The 22,822-nt window shown below is 45.3% G+C and overlaps 1 protein-coding gene across 1 annotated transcript in view; it reads left to right on the top strand.

The window, feature by feature from the left end:
- Positions 1-22,822, top strand: part of LOC147684691 (uncharacterized) — a 378,108-nt gene that overhangs the window by 328,752 nt on the left and 26,534 nt on the right. Inside the window, exons 92-94 of the mRNA XM_086939726.1 lie at positions 569-724; positions 3,265-3,398; positions 21,129-21,265. Of these exons, the coding sequence (XP_086795852.1) occupies positions 569-724; positions 3,265-3,398; positions 21,129-21,265 (427 nt within the window). The remainder of the gene's footprint in view (positions 1-568; positions 725-3,264; positions 3,399-21,128; positions 21,266-22,822) is intronic.

Genomic DNA, 22,822 nt, shown 5'->3' with positions numbered 1-22,822 from the left:
TGGATATTTCTTGGAACGACAATGCGGCTAATGAGGACAAAATAATTAAATAAATAAATAAATACCTCTGAAAGAGCAGCATAACGGAGATGTGGAGAGGGCGAACAAATGCAACAAGGAGCACAAAAATTAAGCAGGGAGGGAAAGAGGAAGGGAGGAAGAGAAGGATAGAATCAAGAAAAAGTTATATAGAGATAGATGGAGGTAGAGAGCAGATGGAAGGATTGAGAGAATAACAGAATGATGGGCGGATGGAGAATAAGAAGGATGGGGCAGGGTGAGTGGATGGATGACCAAATAATTTAGAATAGATGTGTAAAAATACCATTTCGAAAATTAATTTCAGAATTCCCTCGATAGAGCCAGTCTTCGTGGGCCAGGATGCTTTCCTCGCTAGCTCCCTCACTACAAGTTGGGATATGCTTGAAAATTCGGGACGTAGTTTATATTTCTGCCTACTCCCTTGGACAACGCCACCATGTTGACAGATGTAAAGGCAAACTAAATTATCCTGTTTGGAAACACTTATAATCCCACAAAAACATCCATATTATTATGTTTCTAACAGATATTTAAAAATACTTCGATAGATGACTACCTTAAACAGTTGGGCAACATCGCCAGAATGTACAGTTCAAACGAAATTGGAAGATGGAACATCAGAAATGTTGATACGCTAGCTTCGTTGCTTGAAAAAACATCATGGAAAAATGACTCAACAAAGGTAAGACAAGCGTGAGCAATGACATTTAATTTAAATATTACTTAATGAAGCTGGCACTGGGTGCTCTGAACGTCTCTGTGGCAGGCTGAAAATGGAAGCCGCATGGGAGCAGGCTTAATTCAGACACATAGCGCCTTATTTACAATGTTTTTTCTGACAGTGAGTGTATATTGAATTGAGAGTTACTTACAAACCAGCCGACATCCAATTTCCCAAGGTGTGTCTCAGAGAATGGCAATAAGGCAAAATCTTTAGCACATGCGACATCACTGACAATGACAACACAAAAAGGCACATCTTGCTTTCAGAAATGTATTTTTTGAGACCACTAATTATTTATATGAAGACCCTGAAATATACCACTATCCAAACTATACTTTTTTCAAACCCTATTTTCTTACTTCTGCATTGTCTTTAGCCAGTAAAATTGTTGTATTTTATTTTCAAAGTTTGACAGAGCTATACATTGAAATGGAGATGCACAATTCTGTACATTTTAAATTAGTGAGTACAGATTGTCCATTAAAGGAAGCTTGTTCCTACGTATTAATTTATTAACTTGCATCAAAAGGCTTCTTACACTTAATTCACTATTCCACTAACAGGGTTATAGTAATTGTGCCGTGCGTACAGCTACTTCCAACATGAGTTTTATGTTGAGCCCTCTTTTTCAAGGCTTATTTTATTGTCAGAGGAATTATACTTAAACTTTCCATAGGATTTATCAAAAGTTAGTCATTCACTTTGACACACATGAGCAGCCATGCATTTTTTCAGTATAGGTCCTTAAATCACTCTGAAAGTAGGCTTGCATTATCAATATTGGTGGCGCCCATTTCAGAGGCAGTGTTGTAAACTCAGAAATGTCCTCTTTCAGTCCATCCTTCTTTCCTTTAGTGGGGCTTCGACCACCCTGGTCTTACAGCCGTCACAGGTACTTGATTGATTTACCTAAAAATAGAAGAATCCATGACTGATCATATGTGCCAAAGCAAATGTGTAAATCTGGAGAAATTGTAAGTAAAGAATGACTGAGATTTCTCTGGAATACAATGAGCCTTGAAAAAGTAGGTTGATTGTGAAACATGTTGTCTGTAGGTGTTCATACAATACAATTATTATATTTCTGTTAATTGAACATTTAAAGAAAAAGCGAAAAGCCCCTTTTTGTTGCAAGTAATGAATAAAGAAGATTTTACAAAAGTTGGAACAGTGTCTATTAACCTGTACTTACTATTATATCATGTAAAATTTTGATTGATGTCATGAGGTCTTACCCCAAGGATTCTGATCTTCTACCCAGGCTCTTTATTTAGTTTACAAAGTTTGGTTAATACCTGTTTTTAAAACAATATTTCAATGTTTGTGAACACAAATTAGTTAAACATGAATGATTGTAATGACCCTTTCTTTTACTACCTATGGACAACACATCTAACTCTTGGAATAAATTAATCTAACTGAATATTTCTGTTTGCATCAAGCATATCACTTTAATTAGTCACTTGGTCTCGTGATAAGAACCCCACGTAAGTACTTACAAGTAATTTCCCTCTAACAGCTTCCGGTTAACATGATAAATATTGATTTTGCATAATATATATCCTGCAATAAAATCCCACAAACGGAATGGAACTGCTTTACAACCACAATCATCCCCTAAACCGTCATTAACACCATGGCGTTTATAAGAATAGATGGTCAATTTCTCTGTTTCTGGAGATGTATGAATATACCATATGCACCACCCCCAAAATAGTAATGTCCCAGGGCAGTGTCTATCGTAATGGAGGGCTTTGAAATAAAATTGCCATGTTCTAAGCAACATTGCGTGCCTATTTGTTTAGCTGTTTGATAAGATGTTAGTCAGTCCTCCGAAAGCCACTTCAGGAGTCACTCTGAGCATGACGACATGCCAAAATAGAATGCAACCAGCAAACGAAACGCCTTTCAGAAGTGTACATCAAAAGCTGCATTATGAATGCTGATGAGTAATATGGAAGCATTCTAAGGCAAAAAATGAAAATGCTCCTATGACCTTTTGTATGTCTAAAATGGCGTCTGTCTAGTGGTGTATACTTCTCCCAGCTTCCTCTCTGTTCTTGCAATTGACTAGAAAAGTCAGAGGTTAAAGGAAGACTGCATGCAACCTGCAGTCATACGTGCAATTTCTTGTAGTAACCTGGCTCACTGCAGGTACTTTGGCTTCTGTTTTTTATCCCTACAGCTGCATGTCTAAAAGGCCTTATTAATCTATCACTTTTCTTCATTATATAGCAGCCCCCCTCTCTTATTTTATTTTGAACATTGCACGGTATAAACAATCTAGACTGTTAACTGCGTTGAGGACATTCACAGAGGATACATCTTAGATGAGGCTGTACCGAATAACATGTTTGAACGCAAAGTTGACATAGTATTCATTATTTATGTTCAAAACCATAGGAGGATGTTCTGCTTCTGGTGCCAGCATCTTCATGGAATAACAGATCATGTTGTGTTATCTTAAGACACAAATATTAAAATGTATCTTTCTGCAGGTTCAAGCCCTCATTCAACGATATCTACAAAATCCTAATGCTAGCTTGGATGGGACAGTGCTCACAGTTCTTGCTCCATATATATGTGCCTTGCCGGAGGAGATGATTAAAACAATAAGTGACACTGATATCTTGTAAGTATGAGCTCCTTCCTGGATAGTCATAGCCTTACATTGTTTTCTATGCTCTTTTCTCATAAGAAGAGTAAAGGTGCATTCATTTTCGAGACAGGATTCCCACATTCTCTGTCTACTAGCACAGGCGTTTATGCCCTTTGGTAGAATGCATATTTCTACACAATAAGCCAATTTTGTGCCTTCATCTACAACTAAACGCCCTCTATTTACTTTATGTGGTGGTTTAATCAAACAGCACATTGCATGCTTGGAAAATAGTTTAAATACATTATAACTTTTGAAAGTAAAACCTGCATTATATTATCGTTCCTGCTCCCAAAGATTTATTTGATTTCTTTCATATTTCAGTTGCTATTAATGCTTTACAAATGCAAGGTAAAACCAATGATTGATGATTCGTCTATTTCTGTCTTAATTTAGCAATTGTGGGACCTGCTGTATAGTTCAGATTTCTTTACTTAAAAATTAATTCTAAATAAAACAATAATAATCACTGCCCTGGAAATAAAAATAAAGGGCTCAAGTCACTGGTTACTGATTTCGATTTTCTACTGACAGCCCAGGACACAGTAGTACTAGAACTAACAGATTACTCGCTCCGCTTGATTCTAACCAGTGCAATATCTTGTTGTTTAAGCACAGAATTAAGCAACTTTTATGACTAATCTTCAATACCTGGGAGTGGTCCCCCAACCTAATCTAGGTAAAAGTAAGAATAGTCAGCAAAGATATATTTTATTTTGCTAAAATAGTCCAGGCAGAAATGACTGGCCAAAAGCTCTAGTTAAATGACTCAGTGATAACCACTTGCCTCAATGCATGCAACATTTGACACTGATGTGTGGATTTTTTTTAAAGCACCCAGAATGCTGTATCTTAGACCCCTCCTTAAAACACTATCATTTTAGATCCGGTATATTGGCAATGAGTATCTGCTGTAATGTGTGCTAGTGTCTCATTTTACCTATGATATCAATGGGGGATCCAAGAATGGAACATGTTTAAATGTGAATATGATGCAACCTTGTTTTTAAAGCTTTTTATTTAGAACGAATTTTTAGCTGTGCACGCTTTTAATGTATATATGTATATTGTTCTTTTATAGCTTTGTAAATTATGCCACATAAAGAATGTCATTGATTGATTGATTAGTCTTTAAAAATATGTTAAACAATTTGTATTGGTTTATTTAGTCACGATTTATTGAAGCCAGGTAAACGGCACACTGGCATGTAGTCCCAAAAGAGTAAAACTAATACACCAACTTTACTCACTGCCCTAGTATATATCCAGATAAGTGATATTAGTCCCTATGATATAATGGTTCTCCCAACTTCCACTAGTGGGAGAGAGTGGGGGGTCTAGGGGTGTTAACAATCTACCAAGTCAGCAACTTAACCGAAGCGATGATTGAGGGTTTATGACATGTTTTATGGAATGAATCGCAAATACATGTGGATATGTTTACCAATGGAAAAAACCATTGCAGACTCCACAACAAAAATCTTGTACAAAGATACTGTCAAACAATTTATTGCAACATTGACGCTAAGGTCAAAGTGTTATTTTTTTGGCATTTAAGGTAAGTTAAAAAATGTGATCATATTTAAGTTGGTGAATATATGAAGCTTGGTGGCTCGGGCAATAGCAAAGACTAAACGCACCTCCCTGTTTGATTATCTGTGATGCTTTGGATGCTGTATTCTTCACTGGGAATGGCCTTCCTACTCAGTAGCACAAGTTACCTGCTAAATCTCTAGAGGTCAGCACCCCTTTCAACCAGTTGCTGCCCTTATAATTCAATTTAATGCCTTCATTTTCCAATGCACTGCTATAAAATTCCATTGAAAAAAACAACTGCAAAGGTCTTTTGAATATATTTTCTTGATTTATTGTCTGTGTAAGATTCATTTAATAATATTTTGTTATCAGGTATGTCAAACGTTTGCTATGCAGTGTTGGACCTGTCAGCCTTAGTTTGATCTTTCCCAAATTTTCTTTGCCGTACTGCTGTTTTTGCTGAATTCGTTTTTGTTGGCCTTAGGACTTTGAACACTTTGTCACTGCTAACCAGTGCCAAACTGCTTGTGCTCTCACCTTTAAATGTTGTGAAATTGGCTTACACCCAGTTGCCACATTTAATTTACCTGTAAGTCCCCAGTAAAGTGGTGATACCTGTACCTAGGGCCTGTAAATGAAATGCTACTCGCTGGTCTGCTGGACTGATTGTGCCACCCACTTAAGTAGTGCTGTAAATCAGTCTGAACGCGACCCTCACAGTTTTTTTGTCAGGCCTAAACCTTCCTCTTTAATACATAGAAGTACCCCCAGGGGTAGGCCCTAAACACAGGGCGCAGTGTAAAGGAAGACACACTTTTACATGTCCTGGTAGTGAAAAACTCTTACATGTGCTTGTTTAGATAAAACATGGTGGGCATGTTGTCTGTTTCGATCAGGACTGAGTTGGACTTGATCGAAGGTAGAAAAGCTTTCAGAGCAAGGTGGACTGCTCATAGCTCCAACATGTTTATGTGGGACTCCCACCAACAGATTTTGAGGCCGAGTCCACCACTTGATGGATGATTTCGCTGCTTGGGAGAGCACTATCCGATCTTCCCAGTGACCCGTTGCTTGATCCCATTTGTCTTCTAGATCTTCCTGCAACGGTTGCATTCTCAGCCGGGCGTTGGGGATGAGAAATATGCAGAAGGCCATTGACCCAGATCGTGTAACTGCTGCAGACAAACTTGGAAGTCGCTCCTTACTTGTCAAGGAGATGGCCCTTTGAGAAGCCAATCATCCAAGTAAGGGTAGACGAACAGACCTCTTCTGTGAAGGGCAGCTGCCACCACTGCCATGCACTTGGTAAAGACTCGTGGGGCAGACTTGAGCCCGAAGGGTAAGACCTTGTACTGATAATGTTTGTGTCCCACCACAAACCGCAGATACTTGCGATGACGCAGAGCAATAGGTATGTGGAAGTACGCATCTTGGAAGTCCACCGAACACATCCAATCTCCTACTTGCAGATGTGGACATATTTGATGAAGGGCTAACATGCAAAACTTCTCCTTCACGATGACTCTGTTCAGTAGGCAAAGATCCAGGATAGGTCTAAACTTGTGCTCCTGATCTTTTTTGGGCACAAGAAAGTACCAAGAGTAGACTCCCTTCCCCGCTGCGAGGAAGGAACCTCTTCTATGGCTTGCTTTTGTAGAAGGGTTTTCACTTCCTGTCGGAGTAACTTTGGTTGGTGAGGACGAGATCTTTTTTGGAGGAATGTCCTTTGGAAGCACACGGAAACGTAGTGTGTATCCATTGCGCAGTATATTGAGCACCCAATGATCTTTTGTGATGCTGCACCACTCTGCCAGATGATGTGAAGCACTTCATCCCACTGGAGTGGGCAACGGCGCCAGAGGAAGCCACTGCTCATGGTTTTCCTCCTGATCTAGCCTTGGTAGAGGACTGTTGCTGATGACCACCTCTGCCTCTGTTCGATTTACGGCCCTGATATTGCGACTTGCCTTGGTTGTTCCCTTGGGACCATTGAGGGGTTTGAACCCTCTGTTGGTATCCCTTGCGCTGGTTGGGCCTGTATCGACGTTTGTATTCCTTTTTCTTTCCCAAGCCTACGGCTTTGAGGGTGTCAAGCTCTGCTTTCATTCTGCTCATCTCCTCATCTGTATGAGTACCAAACAGAGAGAAGCCAGAAATTGGGAGATTTAGTATCCTCTGTTGTGCGTCAGGCTTGAGACCTGTCAGCCTCAACCATGAGGATCTTCTGGCGCAGACTCCATGAGCATAAGAATGCGCCCATAGCGTAGCGCCGTCGGCTGCGGTGCTGATCATTTGGTTTGCAACAAGTGATCCCTCGGTGATGATCTCATCAAGGTCCTTCTGATCCTCTTTTGGCAGCTTCTCCTTGAAGCAGTCCAAGGAGTCCCACAAGGCCCTGTCATAGCGGCCTAACAAAGCAGTCGCACTGTGGACCTTTAGCGATGAAGCCGCCGAGTTGCAAACCTTATGTCCCCAAGAGTCCTGGGACCTGCTTTCCTTATCGGGGGGACCGATGAAGATGCAGTTACAGCATGAGTCTTCCTCGCTGCCGCAATGATCACTGAGTCTGCAGGCGGATCCGTCTTCAAGAAGACGGGGTCTGAGGAAGCCGGCTTGTACTTCTTTTGGATTCGAGCCGGTACTGCCTTGCTCATTGCTGGCGTCAGGAAGGTGTCCATCACAGGGTCTAGAATCCCTGGAACCAAGAGGAGCAATGGAAGAGACGCCGCCTTCTGATGCAGAGTCTCAAAGATCACCGTTGTTGCCACCTGAGGGGCGGACATTTCGATGTTCAGCTTCTGAGCCCCTCTCTGAAGCACATAGTGGTAGGTGTAAATATCCTCTATCGGAGACACCCTCGAGATAGGGCTGTCCGATAATGTAGGGGGAAAATCCCTCTTCGACGATCAGGTGGAAGAAGAAGACCACGACGGTGTCCTCCTACTTCTGCAATGGGAACTATGTCTTCGTCCCCGCGACCTGTCTGTGCATTCCTCCCGTCTGGGGGAACGTGATCTGTCATGCCTTCGTTCTCGGGATCTGCCCGAGCGTTCGCCACGTCTAGGGGAACTCGACCTGTCCACTTCCTGCACCAATCTTTGTAAAGGTGACCTATGGATGGGACTGGCATATTCTTGCATTCGCAGTGTCGCCCCAGTATCCTTCCAGTGATGCAGGGGGAGAAGCCATCTCGGGGACAAATGCACAGCAGAGGAAGTCTCCTTTTGCTGTGATGGAGACTGATGAGCAGGTCTGTCAGAAAAAAAACTAAAAGGACTTTGTTCACGGCTCGTGCCCTTGCTTTGGCATAATTTCCTACCTGTAAGTGCATCCCACCTAGGGGCAACTCTTTCTTCTTTATATATATATATATATATAGATCTGGTGGCCTAATACGCGAAATAAATCGTTTTAACCCACAACGGACGTTGGAGTGGCGTGGTTCTTTCCTTTCACTGCTGTGGCGGCTGCTGCGCTGTCTGGGGGAGAGAGCTGCACTTGCGCATATATATATATATATGTATATATATATATATATATATATATATATATATATTCACTGAAAAACCATAGGTTTTAGGCACGTTATAGTTAGGAATTAACATTTAAAAACCTTGCAAATTCACTGAAAAGACCATAGGTTTTAGCCATGTTATAGTTAGGAATTAGCATTTAAAAAACCTTAGAAATTCACTGAAAAAAACATAGGTTTCACACATGTTATAATTAGCTGGACATTTCACTCATACAAAACCATTGAAATTCCACTGTTATAGTCAGTTCAGCTAACTATAACTCGTGCGCCCGCAATCCACTGCTGATGACGTCACATATTACATCACTCATGACATGGTCAGTGACATCACTCATGACATCTCAAATGACATCACTCATGACATCACTCATAACATCATCCTTGTGAAAGAGTGGCAGACCTCCTCTCACCCTAATATAACCTTTGATAAACAGATTGAAAAATAGAAACTAAAATTTTCAAAACAATGGAGATACCTATACCAGTTAGAAGAACCTATTCAGTAATTCCAAAATCTACATACATATCCACTCATTCACCAACAGTTCTATATAGTCACTCATACATGTAGTCACTCATCATATGTACTCATACACCTATACATCCTGTTACACACTAATAGTTATCCATAGGGTTGCTCACACACATACTCACACATGCAAAAAAACATCCATTTTAATTGCATATACAGCTATACATACAGCACTACACTTACTTCTACTGAAACCTTCACATACTTACTCTCTTAAACAATCACTATTAAAACATATACTTATTTATACAGCAACTCTTCCAATCTTTCACTCTCATATATACTCACTTATAAACATCAGTGCTCACATATACTAGTTTAAAACATATGTACTTACTCATAAAGACACTATTGAGACAGTCATTCACTCACTAACACACCCATACACTCACTCATCCACCCATACAGTCCTGCACACATGCTGTCTTCAAAACACATACAAACTGTGAGTCACTTATTCATGCATCTAATCACTAAGTAATATCCCACAGCGAACCATACAGACACTCATACTGATACTCAACAAACCAACTAATAACACATATACACACTCATGTAGCTACTCACAACCCATTCAGCCAGTTATACACAAAGTGAGACACTGATAGAAATATTTAAATAATTAAACATTACTCGCTAATACATGTATTCACTAAGATACACTTAATAAGTCAGTTATACAAACAATTTTACAAAAAAAAACATCCATTTAGACACTTATGTACCCATTTATTCTTCCATCGACCTTTAGATATACATATATAAAAAATATTTATTTTTCAGAAAGACTCACATTTACTGGATGATGTCATCAGTGATGTCATTTAAGATGTCATGAGTGATGTCATGAGTGATGTGATTAAAGGCTTCAGGTCTGAAGAAGGGTCTTTGGTACTCAGATGTAGTTCCCCTGTCCCAGGATGCTCGGGAGGACCTTCTATGGTGGCGCAACAACCTAGACAGTTGGAATGGAAAAGCAATATTCTGGAATACCCCAGATTTTACTTTGGAATCTGATGCAACCAATTTAGGCTGGTGTGCCCTTCACATAAATTCACTGGAGATGTTAGCATGTTTGAATGCCCTAATGAGCTTCAAAGTCTGTCTTCCAAAACAATGTAGTTCTGATCAAACTAGACAATTTCTCAGCCGTTTCATATATCAGTCGTCTAGGGGGAGCAAGATCGAAACCTCTAGCGGACCTAGCAGAAAAGATTTGGTATTTCTGTTGGAGTCACAAGATATCTCTGAGAGCTGAATTTATCCCGGGCCATCTAAACACGAGAGCAGACTGGAATTCGAGGTTCCTAAGAGACTCCAGCGACTGGAAATTGAATCCTTCAATATTCCAGAAAATCTCAAATCTGTGGTGACCCTTCGAAATAGATCTTTTTGCAAGCAGACTTACCTTTCAGATAAGTCGCTACTTCAGTTGGAGACCAGACCCTCTAGCATTAGCAGTGGACGGTCTTCTCCAGCCTTGGAAATTCCTGAACTCTTATGCCTTCCCTCCGTTTCTCTTAATACAGAGAGTTCTCTTGAAAGTTCGAAGAGAACATTGCTGCACTGTTCTTAATACTCCCTTAAATATAAAACGTCCTTTTTTAATTTTGATAGTTTCTTCTTGGGAAGTTGTAATTGGCTTAGGGGTGTGTTCACCTGAAAACCCAAACATTCCAGGTTCTGCGAAGGTGTCATAATAGATTTTTCCACTTTGATGATAAAGCCAAGATTCTCCAAGAGATCCACAGTCCAGTTCATGTGGGTCAGGAGTTCCTGAGACATCAGTAAGATGTCGTCCAAATAGATAATAAGGCAAACTCCTCTTCTCCTTCAAGAGGCGACTACAGGCCTGAGCACCTTGGTGAAACACCAAGGGGCTGAAGATAGGCCAAAAGGAAGACATTGGAATTGGTAAGTTATGTTTTTCCAAATGAACCTCAGGTATTTTTGAGAATTTGGATCCATAGGGATTGTAAAGTATGCGTCTTTGAGATCCAGTTTTATGAGTCAAACTACTTTGTGGAGAAGATCTCTCAGAAAGTGTATACCCTCCATTTTGAAATGTCTGTACACGAGGAAAGAGTTCAATTGCTTCAGATTTATTACAGGACGCCAACAGCCCTTTTCTTTTTTTCTCACCAAAAAGATTGTGCTCACAAAACCTGGACGAGAGTTTTGAACGATGCGAATCGCACCTTTCTCTAACATTTGATTCACCTCTGCATCTACTAAACTTGACTGTTCTTGGTCTAGGGAAAGTTCCCTGGGTTGTATGGTCTGAAAGGGAATGGAAATGAAGTCTATTTTGAACCCTCTTACAGTCTCTAGCACCCAAGCATTGTTTGTTATAGAAGACCAAATGTGACGGAAGAGGGAGCGTTTTCCCCCTACCTTTGGGAGGGAAGTAACAGGAAGGGGAGTCCTTACCTTGTCCCTGATTTTGGAATCTTCCACAACTGTTTCCGCCTCGGTTTCGATTGTTGCAGCCTCGTTGAGGGAAAAAGTTGTTGTTTCCCCTGTAGTTCCTTGAATACCTGCATTGGTTTTGTTGGAAATACGATCTGTAATACCATGGCCGATTGCCGATCCTCCCCTGCCGGCCCTTCCAAAAAAATCTTCCACCAAACATGTGTCTCATGTTTGTCTGGGCTTTGTTAAAGGCTGCGAAAGTAGATACGTATTTGCCAAGGGTTTTGATAAAAGTCTCCCCGAAGAGAAGACCATTCGGGTCTCCTTGGATGTCTTTGTTGGCCAAATATGTCACAGTCCATAATGATCTGTCGGGTCAGTTCAGCCTCCGGGTTGTCCCAAATCTTGAGCCACGCTAACAGGGGTCTAACTTGGATCCTGTCCTCTATGAATGCTCCCCCCAGCTCTTCATGAACAATGTAGGCGGGAACCCCCTTTGGGACCTTGAGAAGCCTTCTCATATACTTGTTCTCCTCAATCTGCAATTTGTCCAAGTTGGCGAATCCCCAGAGCTCCACACCGTATGCTACCTTAGAGAAGCAAATAGAGTTATATAAATTCATCATTTGCTCCGGGGACCACCGGCCTAATCTACGGCCAAAATTCATTATTGCCCCTGTACTTGACAATAACCTATTACAACGCTCCTCAAGTAAAACTTTAAAATGTAAACGCCCGTCCAGTAAAATGCCCAGATAAGAGAAGGATTGCACTTTCTCCAATTTGTGTTCTCCTATTTTATAATTGACATTTTTCTTTGGCTTTTGAATTGAATTGAATTGAAAATTCCATTTATATAGCGCATAACCACCCTACTTCCATAACGTATGACTTGGTTAGGTTGGCAGATAAGTCTAGATTATTCATAAAAGCCACAAAGCCATCTATTAATTTCTGTAAACCCCGTGGGGTTCGTGCCAACAGTACCGCGTCATCCGCATAGAGTAGAACTATGATTGGTCTTCTACCCACTCTTGGTGAGTCTACCTTTAAGCTTAATAGGGCTTCCTCTAGACCATTTATATAAATCGAAAACAGGAAAGGGGCCGAAATACATCCTTGTCGCACGCCGCTCGTGCAAGCGAAAGGGTCTGTACAGCCACCCTCCATATTGTATCTTACATTAGCGTCGTGTTCCAGTGTAGGGCTTTTAGAATCTTTATGAGCTCCTGATCTGACCCTAAACTGTTCAAAAGATCCCAGAATTGTCTCCTATTAATGCAATTGAAAGCTTGTAATATGTTTACGGGGAGATGGAGACTTCAGCAAGTTCTCCAAAGCAGGCAAGGATGGCGGCGCTTTCGGGAAGTCCCTCCAAAAGGCCCTACATGCAGTATGGGTCCTGCGATATAGAAAAATCTCAGTGAACGGCCCTGTCTGCCCTTCAGGTGCTTCAGGCGGGGGTCTAAGTTCGTTGTCTGGGTACAGGCCTGCAAAGGTCTGGAGGTGTATCTGTAGGGCGAACTTTTTACTCATACTATCCTGTATGCAAGGCAGTAGTGGATTTTGCAGCAGTGGAATAGAGGGAACATATAGCAACGGGATCCCAGCTCTTTTTCGCAACTCCTCCCATGCCCAGCATAGCGTTCCTGCAGAGTCTATATCAACGCGGGGACAGCGCGCTTTTTGGTAAAGTGCAACCTTTAATGGAATTGGGGCCATCACATCTGACTCCACCACCACATGTGGCTGGAAGGGGGACGGGTGTGTCCAAAAATGTAGAAACTGTGCTTGGGCGCACAGCGCATATAGCTGCATATTGGGAGCCCCCAATCCGCCCTGCCGTAGCGGGAGTGTCAGTAGGTCCCAAGAGGCTCTGATCTGTCCTCACGCCCACGCCAAAGTGAGCAGGTGTGACTTAAGAGTATTGAAAAAGTGCCGGGTAAGTGGGAGTGGAATATTGACAAATAAGTATAGGAATTTTGGTAAAATAATCATTTTAGCCAGCGCTATCTTGCCAGCCAGCGACAGGGGCAGTCTGGCCCAGGTTGCTACCTTCTCCTCCAGCCACATCATGGCCCTGCCATAGTTCATTGATCATGGTTACTTCACTTGGGTTCATATATCAGTCTTCTGTCTAAAAACACTACTCACTGAATTCATTGCGTCAGAGCTAAAAACCTGTCCGGAAATAAAATATGTGTTATATTAATTGAATGAATTAGGAAATAAATATATCACTCAGTTTGGCTGAATTGAGTATAATGTAATATAACCAGTGGACACTTTATTTAAAAAAGATTGTTTGGGAGGAGGAGCTTCGCGGGCAACTAAGATGGCCGCGTAAGCCCGGAGCTCCGCGGACCTTCCGATCCTCCGCAACTATCCTGCCCGTAATCCTGATCCACGAGGGTGGATACTCATTGCTGGTGGCTACCTGAGGCGAGCACCGTTTTCAGAACTCAAATCGGTGTCTCCTACGCGGAGCTACGTCGAGTGGGACTCCGTGCCAGCTCGGTGCCATTGTCTCTGCGGACTCCGCTACTACGTCTTGCTGAATTGCAGAGTGCAAGCCTGCTTTTGTCACCGGAGAAGTGTGCTGGACAGCGGTGCTAGTTGGACGGCGAAGCGCGCCTGGAACTGTCTCCCGCTGACGTCCCGGACACCATTCCGGGTTTCTGGGCTTGGACTTGCCTGGCATAGCCCTTTGTTCTTTGAGACCTAACATGGCGGGCAAGGGGGACCTCGACAAGCAGTCTAATAGAGGAGGGCGCAATAAACCGCAACAACAACAGCAGAATCGGATTGAGCGCTACACTCAGCTGAAAACACCGCCTGCTACAGGTCCCTCTGCCAAGGGCATCCCACATTCGGGCTCGCCGGACGGCTCTGAGCCCACTTTGACCGACATTTTGGGAGCCATCACTAGTTTCCGGGCAGACATGCAGCAACAGCATGAAGTCCTCACGCACAAGGTGGATGGCATGGCCGTTGATCTGTCCCTCATCAGAGCCGACCTGGGCAAGACTAATGACAGGGTTAAGAATCTGGACATTAAGACGGCCAGTCTCACAGAAGACGTTTCGGACATGCAAACGGAGGTCCGGAACCTGCAGAGGACGGCGGAGCACTTCGCGAAGCGGCTGGATGATTTCGAAAGTCGGGCCAGGCGGCAGAACGTCCGCATTGTCGGCGTACCGGAGGGTTCGGAGGAGGCGGCGACGGACCTCCTCGTTGAAGATTTGATCAGAACACATCTTGCCCCGCCTGGCCTCAGCAACTTTTTCTCGGTGGAGCGTGCCCACCGGGTACCGGGTGGCCCGCCGAAGACTGGCGTGGCGCCTAGACCTATCGTGGCCCGGCTGCTTAACTTTCGCGACAGGGATGCCATCCTGCAGGCCTCCAGGCGCCATGGCCCTCTTAAATTTCAGAACGCTGATGTCCATTTCTACCCGGATTTCACCAGGACAGTGCAGCGACAGCGCCAGAGCTATTCTGGGGTGAAGCGACGGCTACGGGACCTGGGCCTTAAGTATTCTATGATGTTCCCTGCCAAGCTCCGGATCGAATACGAGGGCCGTGCACTGTTTTTCGACTTTGCCGAGAACGTCAGTGACTGGCTGGACACTCTGCCACCGCGCCGAGAAGCGCAGGAGGACCACGAGGGTGGCGCGGCTGGCGGCCCGGACCCATGAGACTTGGTTCTGTAATGGGTGACTAAATGACCCTCTTGCTTGCCTCGGGGGCTATCCAATGTTGCTTTTAGTTGCCTTATTATCTTTTCTGTCAATACATGGAGGGTGGCGGGAGGAGTTCGCGGAGAGTCCTTACTCCCCTGGGTGTCTTTTTGTAGAGTAGTTATGGGGCGACAGGCACACTGCTGGTTGGGGGGGCTTTTTAGTCACATGCAGGGGTGCAGGGTGGGGGGTGCAATTTCGCGGGGTTTGTTCTTTGTTCGTTCTATTTCTTTTTCTTCTTTGAGGCAATGGACTGTGTGTTTTGTTGAACAATGTATGATCGGGTCGAACGGAGTCGGGTGGGGCGGGTTGCTTGGGGATGGGGGGTAGGAAACTAAAAGTGCTTAGCTGGAATGTCAATGGACTAGGTGATAGGGTCAAGAGAGGGGTGGTGCTCCAGCTGATAAAAAGGAACATGCCTGATGTAGTTTTACTGCAGGAAACGCACTTAGTGGGCAACTCTTGTAGGGCCCTGAATCGCAAGGGTTATAAAATGGTCGCCCACTCTGGGTTCTCCTCGGGCTCCCGGGGGGCGGGCGTCCTTGTACGTGCGTCCCTTCCGCTTGAGATAGACGTCACCCTGCTAGATGATAGGGGGCGTTACGCAGCTGTGGCGGGGAGGTGGGAGGGGCGTTCCCTGGCCCTGTTGTCGGTTTATGTTCCCCCCGGTCTCCAGTCTAGCACCTTCCGGGACCTTGGTGGCGCCATTTTGTCTCTGCCCTCGGGCCTACTGATCCTAGGGGGGGACTTCAATTCAGTCTGCTCTGGTACCCTGGATCGTCAGCCACCGAGAGACCTTCCGGGTTCCCAAACGTGGCTGCCGACCTTCCTTGACTCTATGGGTCTGGTGGACTGTTGGCGACTTTTACATCCGGCGCTTCGCCAGTTTTCGTTCCTCTCCGGTGCCCATGGAAGTCTGTCCCGCTTGGACTATGTCCTCACCCTGGCGGCGCAATCGCCTGCCATTTCTGAGGCGCGTTTTTTGGCAAGGGGCGTTTCCGACCACTCGCCGTTGTGGATCTCCTTTGACTTCGGTGTCCTTTTGTCCAGCCGCCCGGCTACCGTAAATCCCTGGTATTTCCGCAACCACAACATGCGGGCGCTGCTGGCCAAGGCCATCGCCTTCTATTTTACAGAAAATACTGGCTCAGTGGGCTCTGCGGTCACCCTTTGGGAGGCCTTCAAAACGGTGTTGCGGGGTGAGGCCTTGGCTCTCATCGCGACGGCCAAAAGAACTCGTGATGCGGATCTCCTGCAAGTTGAGGAGGAGGTCTTGGACCTCGAGTCCCGTCTGGGGCCCGAGCCCGAACCCGCCCTCCTGCATGAACTCTCTCTGAAGCAATCGGAGTATCACGATCTTGCTACGAATGCAGCTCTGCTCTTAGCGAAAGAACAGCAAGGCCGCATTTATGACGTCGGGGACAAGGCTGGTAAATTATTGGCCTGGCTGGACAGGCGGGAGATGGCGAGCCGAGTGGTTCCGGAGATCCTGTGCGATGACGGAGTGGTGGTTACGGATCCGAGCGCCATCGCCGAGTCCTTTGCTGACTATTTCCGGGGGGTCTACACCTCCGGGTCGGATCACTCTGAGGCCGACTCGGCTGACTTCCTCTCGGCGATAGACCTTCCTTGCCTCTCTGAGGAGGACAGGGTGGACATTGACCGGGACATCACTGCGGACGAGATCGCCTTGGCGATCCGCGCTTTGCGTACGGGCAAAGCAACCGGACCCAATGGCATACCGGTTGAACTATATAAGATCCGGCCGGACGTGATCTCTCCTCACTTGAAAGACATGTTCCTCCGTGCTCGTGAGGATGGAGTCTTCCCCCTGGACCAGCGCCTGGCCACTATTGTGGTTATTCACAAGGATGGCAAGCCGCGAGATGTCTGTAGGTCCTACCGCCCTATTTCCCTCCTTAACGCCGAACCCAAGATCCTGGCCAAACTGTTGGCTAATCGATTGGTCGGGGTTATTAGCGACCTGGTACACCCGGATCAGTCCGGTTTTATACCCCGCCGCAATACTGCCCTTAACCTGAGACGCTTGCATGGCGTTATGGCCAGAGTTCACGCCCTCACTGAACCGGCGGTGCTGGCCTCCCTTGATGCCACAATGGCTTTTGATTCCTTGGAATGGAATTATTTGTGGGCAGTCCTGACGAAACTTGGTTTTGGGCCGGGCTTCCTGGGCTGGGTGCGACTTCTTTATTCTAGCCCCTTGGCTGCTGTTACGGTGAACGGTCGTATGTCTGCTCCCTTCGCACTTCAGCGAGGCACCAGACAGGGCTGTCCCTTGTCTCCGCTCCTGTTTGCGCTGGCTCTGGAGCCCCTCGCGGCGATGCTGCGCTCGCACCCTGACTTGCATGGGATCTCCTGGTCCCCGGGCTTTGAGGACAGGGTCTCCCTGTACGCGGACGACATCCTGTTGTATCTCACCTCCCCTTGCAAGTCGCTTATCGTGGCGTGCGATGTGCTCAGGTTGTTTGGGCGTTACTCCGGCCTGATCATTAACTGGGCCAAATCCTCCCTTTACATCCTCAAGGGCGATACACCGCGCCTTCCCAGAGGCTGTAATATCCAACTGGCGGGACAAGGCTTTAAGTACTTGGGGATTTACATTTCACATAACCCTAAGGCAAGGTATGACCACAACTTGCTCCCCCCGCTCCACCGTCTGCGGCGGGACGTGGAGAGTTGGCGTAAGCTCCCTCTCTCGTTGCTGGGCCGGGCGGCGTTGTTTAAAATGATGTCCCTTCCCAGGTTCCTGTATGCCTTGCAGAATACTCAGGACCTTGTCCCGGCCCGCTACTTCAGGGAGGTCGAGAGTCTGCAGCGTGCCCTTCTTTGGGACGGCCGACCCCGTGTCGCTGCTCGGAAGCTCACCATGCCATGGTATGATGGGGGCATTGCGCTGCCAGACGTGCGGAGATACTACTGGGCCTCTCAACTTACCGCCATCAATCATGGCTTTTACGGTCCCGTGGACAACCCCGGTTATGCCATGGACCGCTGGCTTTTGCACGGAGGCAATTACTATCGCGCCCTGTATTCTAGATCCTTTGATCGTAACCTCACCGGCCCGACCAAGGCGGCGGTCCATACGTGGCGGACGGTCACTAAGATACAGGGATGGCAGGGCAGACTGACGAGATTTACCCCTCTCTTTGATTCCGACATTTTGGGCAAGCTTTGGCACACCAAGGGCTTTGAGAAGTGGGATCTCATAGGCATCTCGAGGGTTGAGGACATGCTCTCCAGGGGGGTGATCAAGACTTTCCCACAGCTGCAGGCGGAGTATAAATTGAGTGCTACGGAGTTTTTCCGCTACGCCCAGCTGCAGCATGCAATAACTGCCGCCAGGCCGGAGGAGGGTGACATCCCCGAGAGTTCCCCTTTGGAGGACAGGGTGTTGGACGGGCATATGCCTGATAGCGCCATCTCTCTGTCCTACAAGAAACTAATCAACGTTCAGGTGGACCTCCTCCAGCGCTTGCGAGAACAGTGGGTGGCCGATGGGTTGGAACTGGACGATGAGGACTGGCAGAGTGCTGTGTCCTCCCCTAAGGAGGTAGCCATTTCCTCGCGTCTGAGATTGGTCCAGTTTAAAATCCTTCACCGAGTGTATGTCACCGGCCCCAGGCTTGTGCACATGGGCTTCTCGCCGGATGGCCTCTGCCGCCGTGGCTGCGGAGCCCTTGCCACCTTTCTTCATATACTGTGGGAGTGCCCCGTTATTGCCCCTTATTGGGAGAGGGTTCATAGAGTGATGCGGGAGGTGACTGGAGTGGAGTTAGCGGCGGAGGCGCGTAGGTGCCTCCTGAATGTTTGGGAGCCTAATGACTATGATACGGCGCAGACCCGATGGGCCACACTGGGCAATATGGTCGCTAAACGGGACATAGCGCAGAGGTGGGGTTCTACTGTGGCCCCCCTGGTGGTACAATGGAAGGCCAACATGGACTGGTGTATGTTGCGCGAAAAGACTGTGTATACTGCCAGGGGGCGGCCTCAGACGTGGAACAAGGTATGGGGTGCCTGGAATGCCTATAGAGGGGACTTGTGTTTACCACCTGCACCGTTGCCACGAGATGAACGCTTGTCACCATAGACGTTGACGACAGCTATGTTGCTCTTGTACTGACTCTCCTGTTCTTCCTTTCCCCCCCCCCCCGCTTTTGCTACATTCTGTCTCAGTTCTTTCTACAACTTCTCCAGCTCCTTCCGCCTCCTACCGACTAGTGGTCTTCTCCATTTCCATTGCCTTTTTCACGCCCTCGGGCGCTTTACTTAAGTTTTTGTTTTAAAAATAATAAAACAACCTGCATTGTCCTGACAAGAATCGCTAGGCACTATGACCGTTCTATACTATGCTGCCTTGCCTCCGGGATGTTAGGCTGAATAGCTGTGTGCTTTTTACATTAAAGGTTTTAAAAATTTAAAAAAAAAAAAAAAGATTGTTTGTATTTGTGTTGTTAAAATTAATTTGTGGCAGACAAACCCTGAATTATTATTATCTCTTTTTCTTTAGCTGACTACACCAACACAGAATAAGATTTTGTGATAAAATTAGATAGTTTAATACCCAGTTCGCATAGATATATTTAAAAAGCTCCTCAAACTCACCTTTTTAAGAAAGCTTGCTAAAAATGTTGTGTTATGCTGTTTTTTCTCTTGACTTTTTTGTGGTTTTGCTCCGCGCCAGGATACTCAAGAGTAGTTGTGCGCATAATAAATACCCATATATAACATATATGGATTGCTCGATTTTTTTAATGTAGCATCAGAGTACATCATTGTTGAAATGTTTGCAGGTAGCATCATTGACTCTTCAAAGAAAGAATTTTGCAATATATCAGAGCCCACATCATGGCTAGGCATCGCGGTGTGAGTAGGTTCCCTATGATGAAGCATGCCACCTCTGGTGGGTTAGGGAATTCAACCTTAAAAGGAAAGACCCCATATGATTGAGTGACAATGATTCTCTTTCCTCTTTTTCTAACTTAACTTTTTCTATTAGACCCAGGTGTTTATCGTGTGGTTAATATTGAATTTTGGGGAGTCAACTCTCGACAGTCTTTACATCTCCCCTGGCCCTCTTTGTGTGTTGTAACTTCAGAGTAAGTAATTTGTTCAAATGTATGCAGGTGGCACCATTCGACTCTCCAAAGACGAATTTTGGAACATCTCAGAGCAGTGAAGGATGGGGATTTGAGATATCCTATTGAAACACATGTTATAATGTGTGGTAAGAGTACTCATGTGGTATGGAAAGCTTTACTGGTGCGGTATCGTGAAGAAACATTCGCATTTGGTCTAGATGTGGTTATGGTTGTTATGCCACACCTATGAGATGGAACCTCCATATGGTATGAATACTATTTTTAAATAAGGGTGATTATTGGGGTGATAGTAGGGCTGTGCCACTGTGAAGGATTAATAGAGCATAAGAACACGTTTTGTGTTTTGCTATAAATGGTAATACATCCTATGTAGCTTTGGTGCAGGTCACAAAGTGAAAGGGTTCTTTTCTGCCAAAAGCAAAAAAGAGTAATCTTATCAAATGTATGATTTTTTGCCTTGATGAAGTCCGTTGGCGAAACACGTGTTGACTAAACTGGAGCAACTGAATTGCGACAGAGAATCAACTGAAATTAGGAAGAATCAGATTACTAACAGTGATTGAAACATTAATTCATGGACTAAAATGTGGGCTGTCTTCTCAAGGGCGCTAACATAGATTGTACCATTTGGGGCTTGTCGAGGGATAGGTAGTGTCTCCTCCACTCTTGAAGCACCTTGAGGTTGCAGGTATTTTTGGGCGTGGGAGGATTGAACGTGAGGGTTGCACCTGTTCAGTTTTTCTGCTACCTTATCTTGGATAGTGTGTCATTTGTTAATGTTACAGCACATTTTCAAACAACTGTATCTGAAACATTTCTTTTTTCTAGGTCAGCGACAACACCACTGGATGTTTCTTCGTGCTCTCAAAACCAAAAGAATCTACTGTTCAGCAAATTGAAAGCTGCCAATACTGCAAGTAGTAATTCGGGGAATGCCTACTTCCAGCTGTTGAAACATGTCATAAGTACGAATTTTGTCAATTTTACATACAATTGATTTATTGAAAATATGGTTTCCAAATATGGCTAAATGTACCAAACTCATCCTCACCCTTACCATCGCCAAATAACAGTGTTCAGGAAGACTAATCAGAAGCTTGGTCTTTCTGAAAACTTAGGTATCATAACGGCAGCACCAAAGACTACTCTGTACATTGATGCCTCCAGGCTCAAGGTCCTCTCTTAAAATACTGCATTTATCACTCCTGTTGTTAGGTGTACATTGAGATGGCCATAAGAGCATGACTCCTGGAGCCACATCCCCTCATACCATAGGTTCTGGGGCCATATCATGATCATCTTCATTGCCCATGTGCAGGCCGAGAAAGGGTCCACATGCTGGTTTTGGTGAAACTGAGCTGCTTTAAGTACATTTATTAACTTAGTAAATCTATGAGTTAGTGTATAAATTGTAAACAGAACAGCTCAGAAACATGAATAGGCAACCACTGCTCTGCCTGCTGCTACAGACATCACAGTTTCAGCAAAAGCAAGTGTTTTGCTGATCCTACACATGAACATATGATACACCAGGATGGAGCTGCAACTTCCCTAATTTTAACTTTCATTCCTAATGCCTTCATGTCAGCAGCCTCAGAGTTATGGTGTTGAAACAAAGCTTACACTTTGCAGTATTACCCGTACAAACAGCAGTGGCCCTATTTAATGGAAGCATATTGAGCTGTGAATTGTCTTTCTCCCAATTAGGAAAATGCACTAGAAGTGTATACTCCACCGAATAAATTCATTAGGACCCGGATCCCCCAGCATGCTCCCCGCTCCCTCCTTATAACCTGACGACCCACATGAGAATCAACAACAGAGATTTGTGTGGGTGTAAAACGGCCATGTTTAATATTTTGACATTTCATAAACATGACAAGGCATTTCAAAATTCATTACATACAGTTATCAACACAATTTTATTCTTGACTTCCTGATCTTCTTCCGCCAGATTAAGATTCTAATCCTCCAGCACTAAGGGGGCTTCCGGCTCCCCTCTTCCATGCCGTGCATCCACGCGAGGTGGAACCCACCTGCGCCCCATGAGGAGTGGGCCCCCAACCTCTGATCCTTGTCCACCTTCTCCAGGGGCCCACCCTCCGACCACCAGGCTGACCAGGAACCCAGGAGGCTCGTAACCTGTCGCCCTAGCCTCCCCAGCCGGGGCCCTATTTCACAGCGGAGAGCTTACCGTCTCCCCCCTCAGTGCTAGCCTAGGGAGTACGCAAGGCGGACTCCCGTCCATTCCGTCGGTCAATTGTACTGTTCCAAGGTCTTTCTACCGCCACAAAGGTGATCCGGGCCCACAGGTCCGTCACCGTCCCCACCTGCGCTCTGCATGAAAGACCCTAATCCTCTAACCCAGCTCTATGTACCGATGCCCGATAACTGCACTCCATCATTGCAATACATCACTTCACCAGAAAATCCATTTGGTGCGGAATGTGACACCAGCAGCCCTTCACTGAGCCCACCTGGTCACCTCCAACCTTGTCATACCTCACCTCTCCGGAGACTGG

The sequence above is a fragment of the Lissotriton vulgaris genome, chromosome 10 (assembly GCF_964263255.1).
Source record: "Lissotriton vulgaris chromosome 10, aLisVul1.2, whole genome shotgun sequence".
Classification (NCBI taxonomy): Eukaryota; Metazoa; Chordata; class Amphibia; order Caudata; family Salamandridae; genus Lissotriton; species Lissotriton vulgaris.
This window is presented reverse-complemented; position numbering and strand designations above follow the sequence as displayed.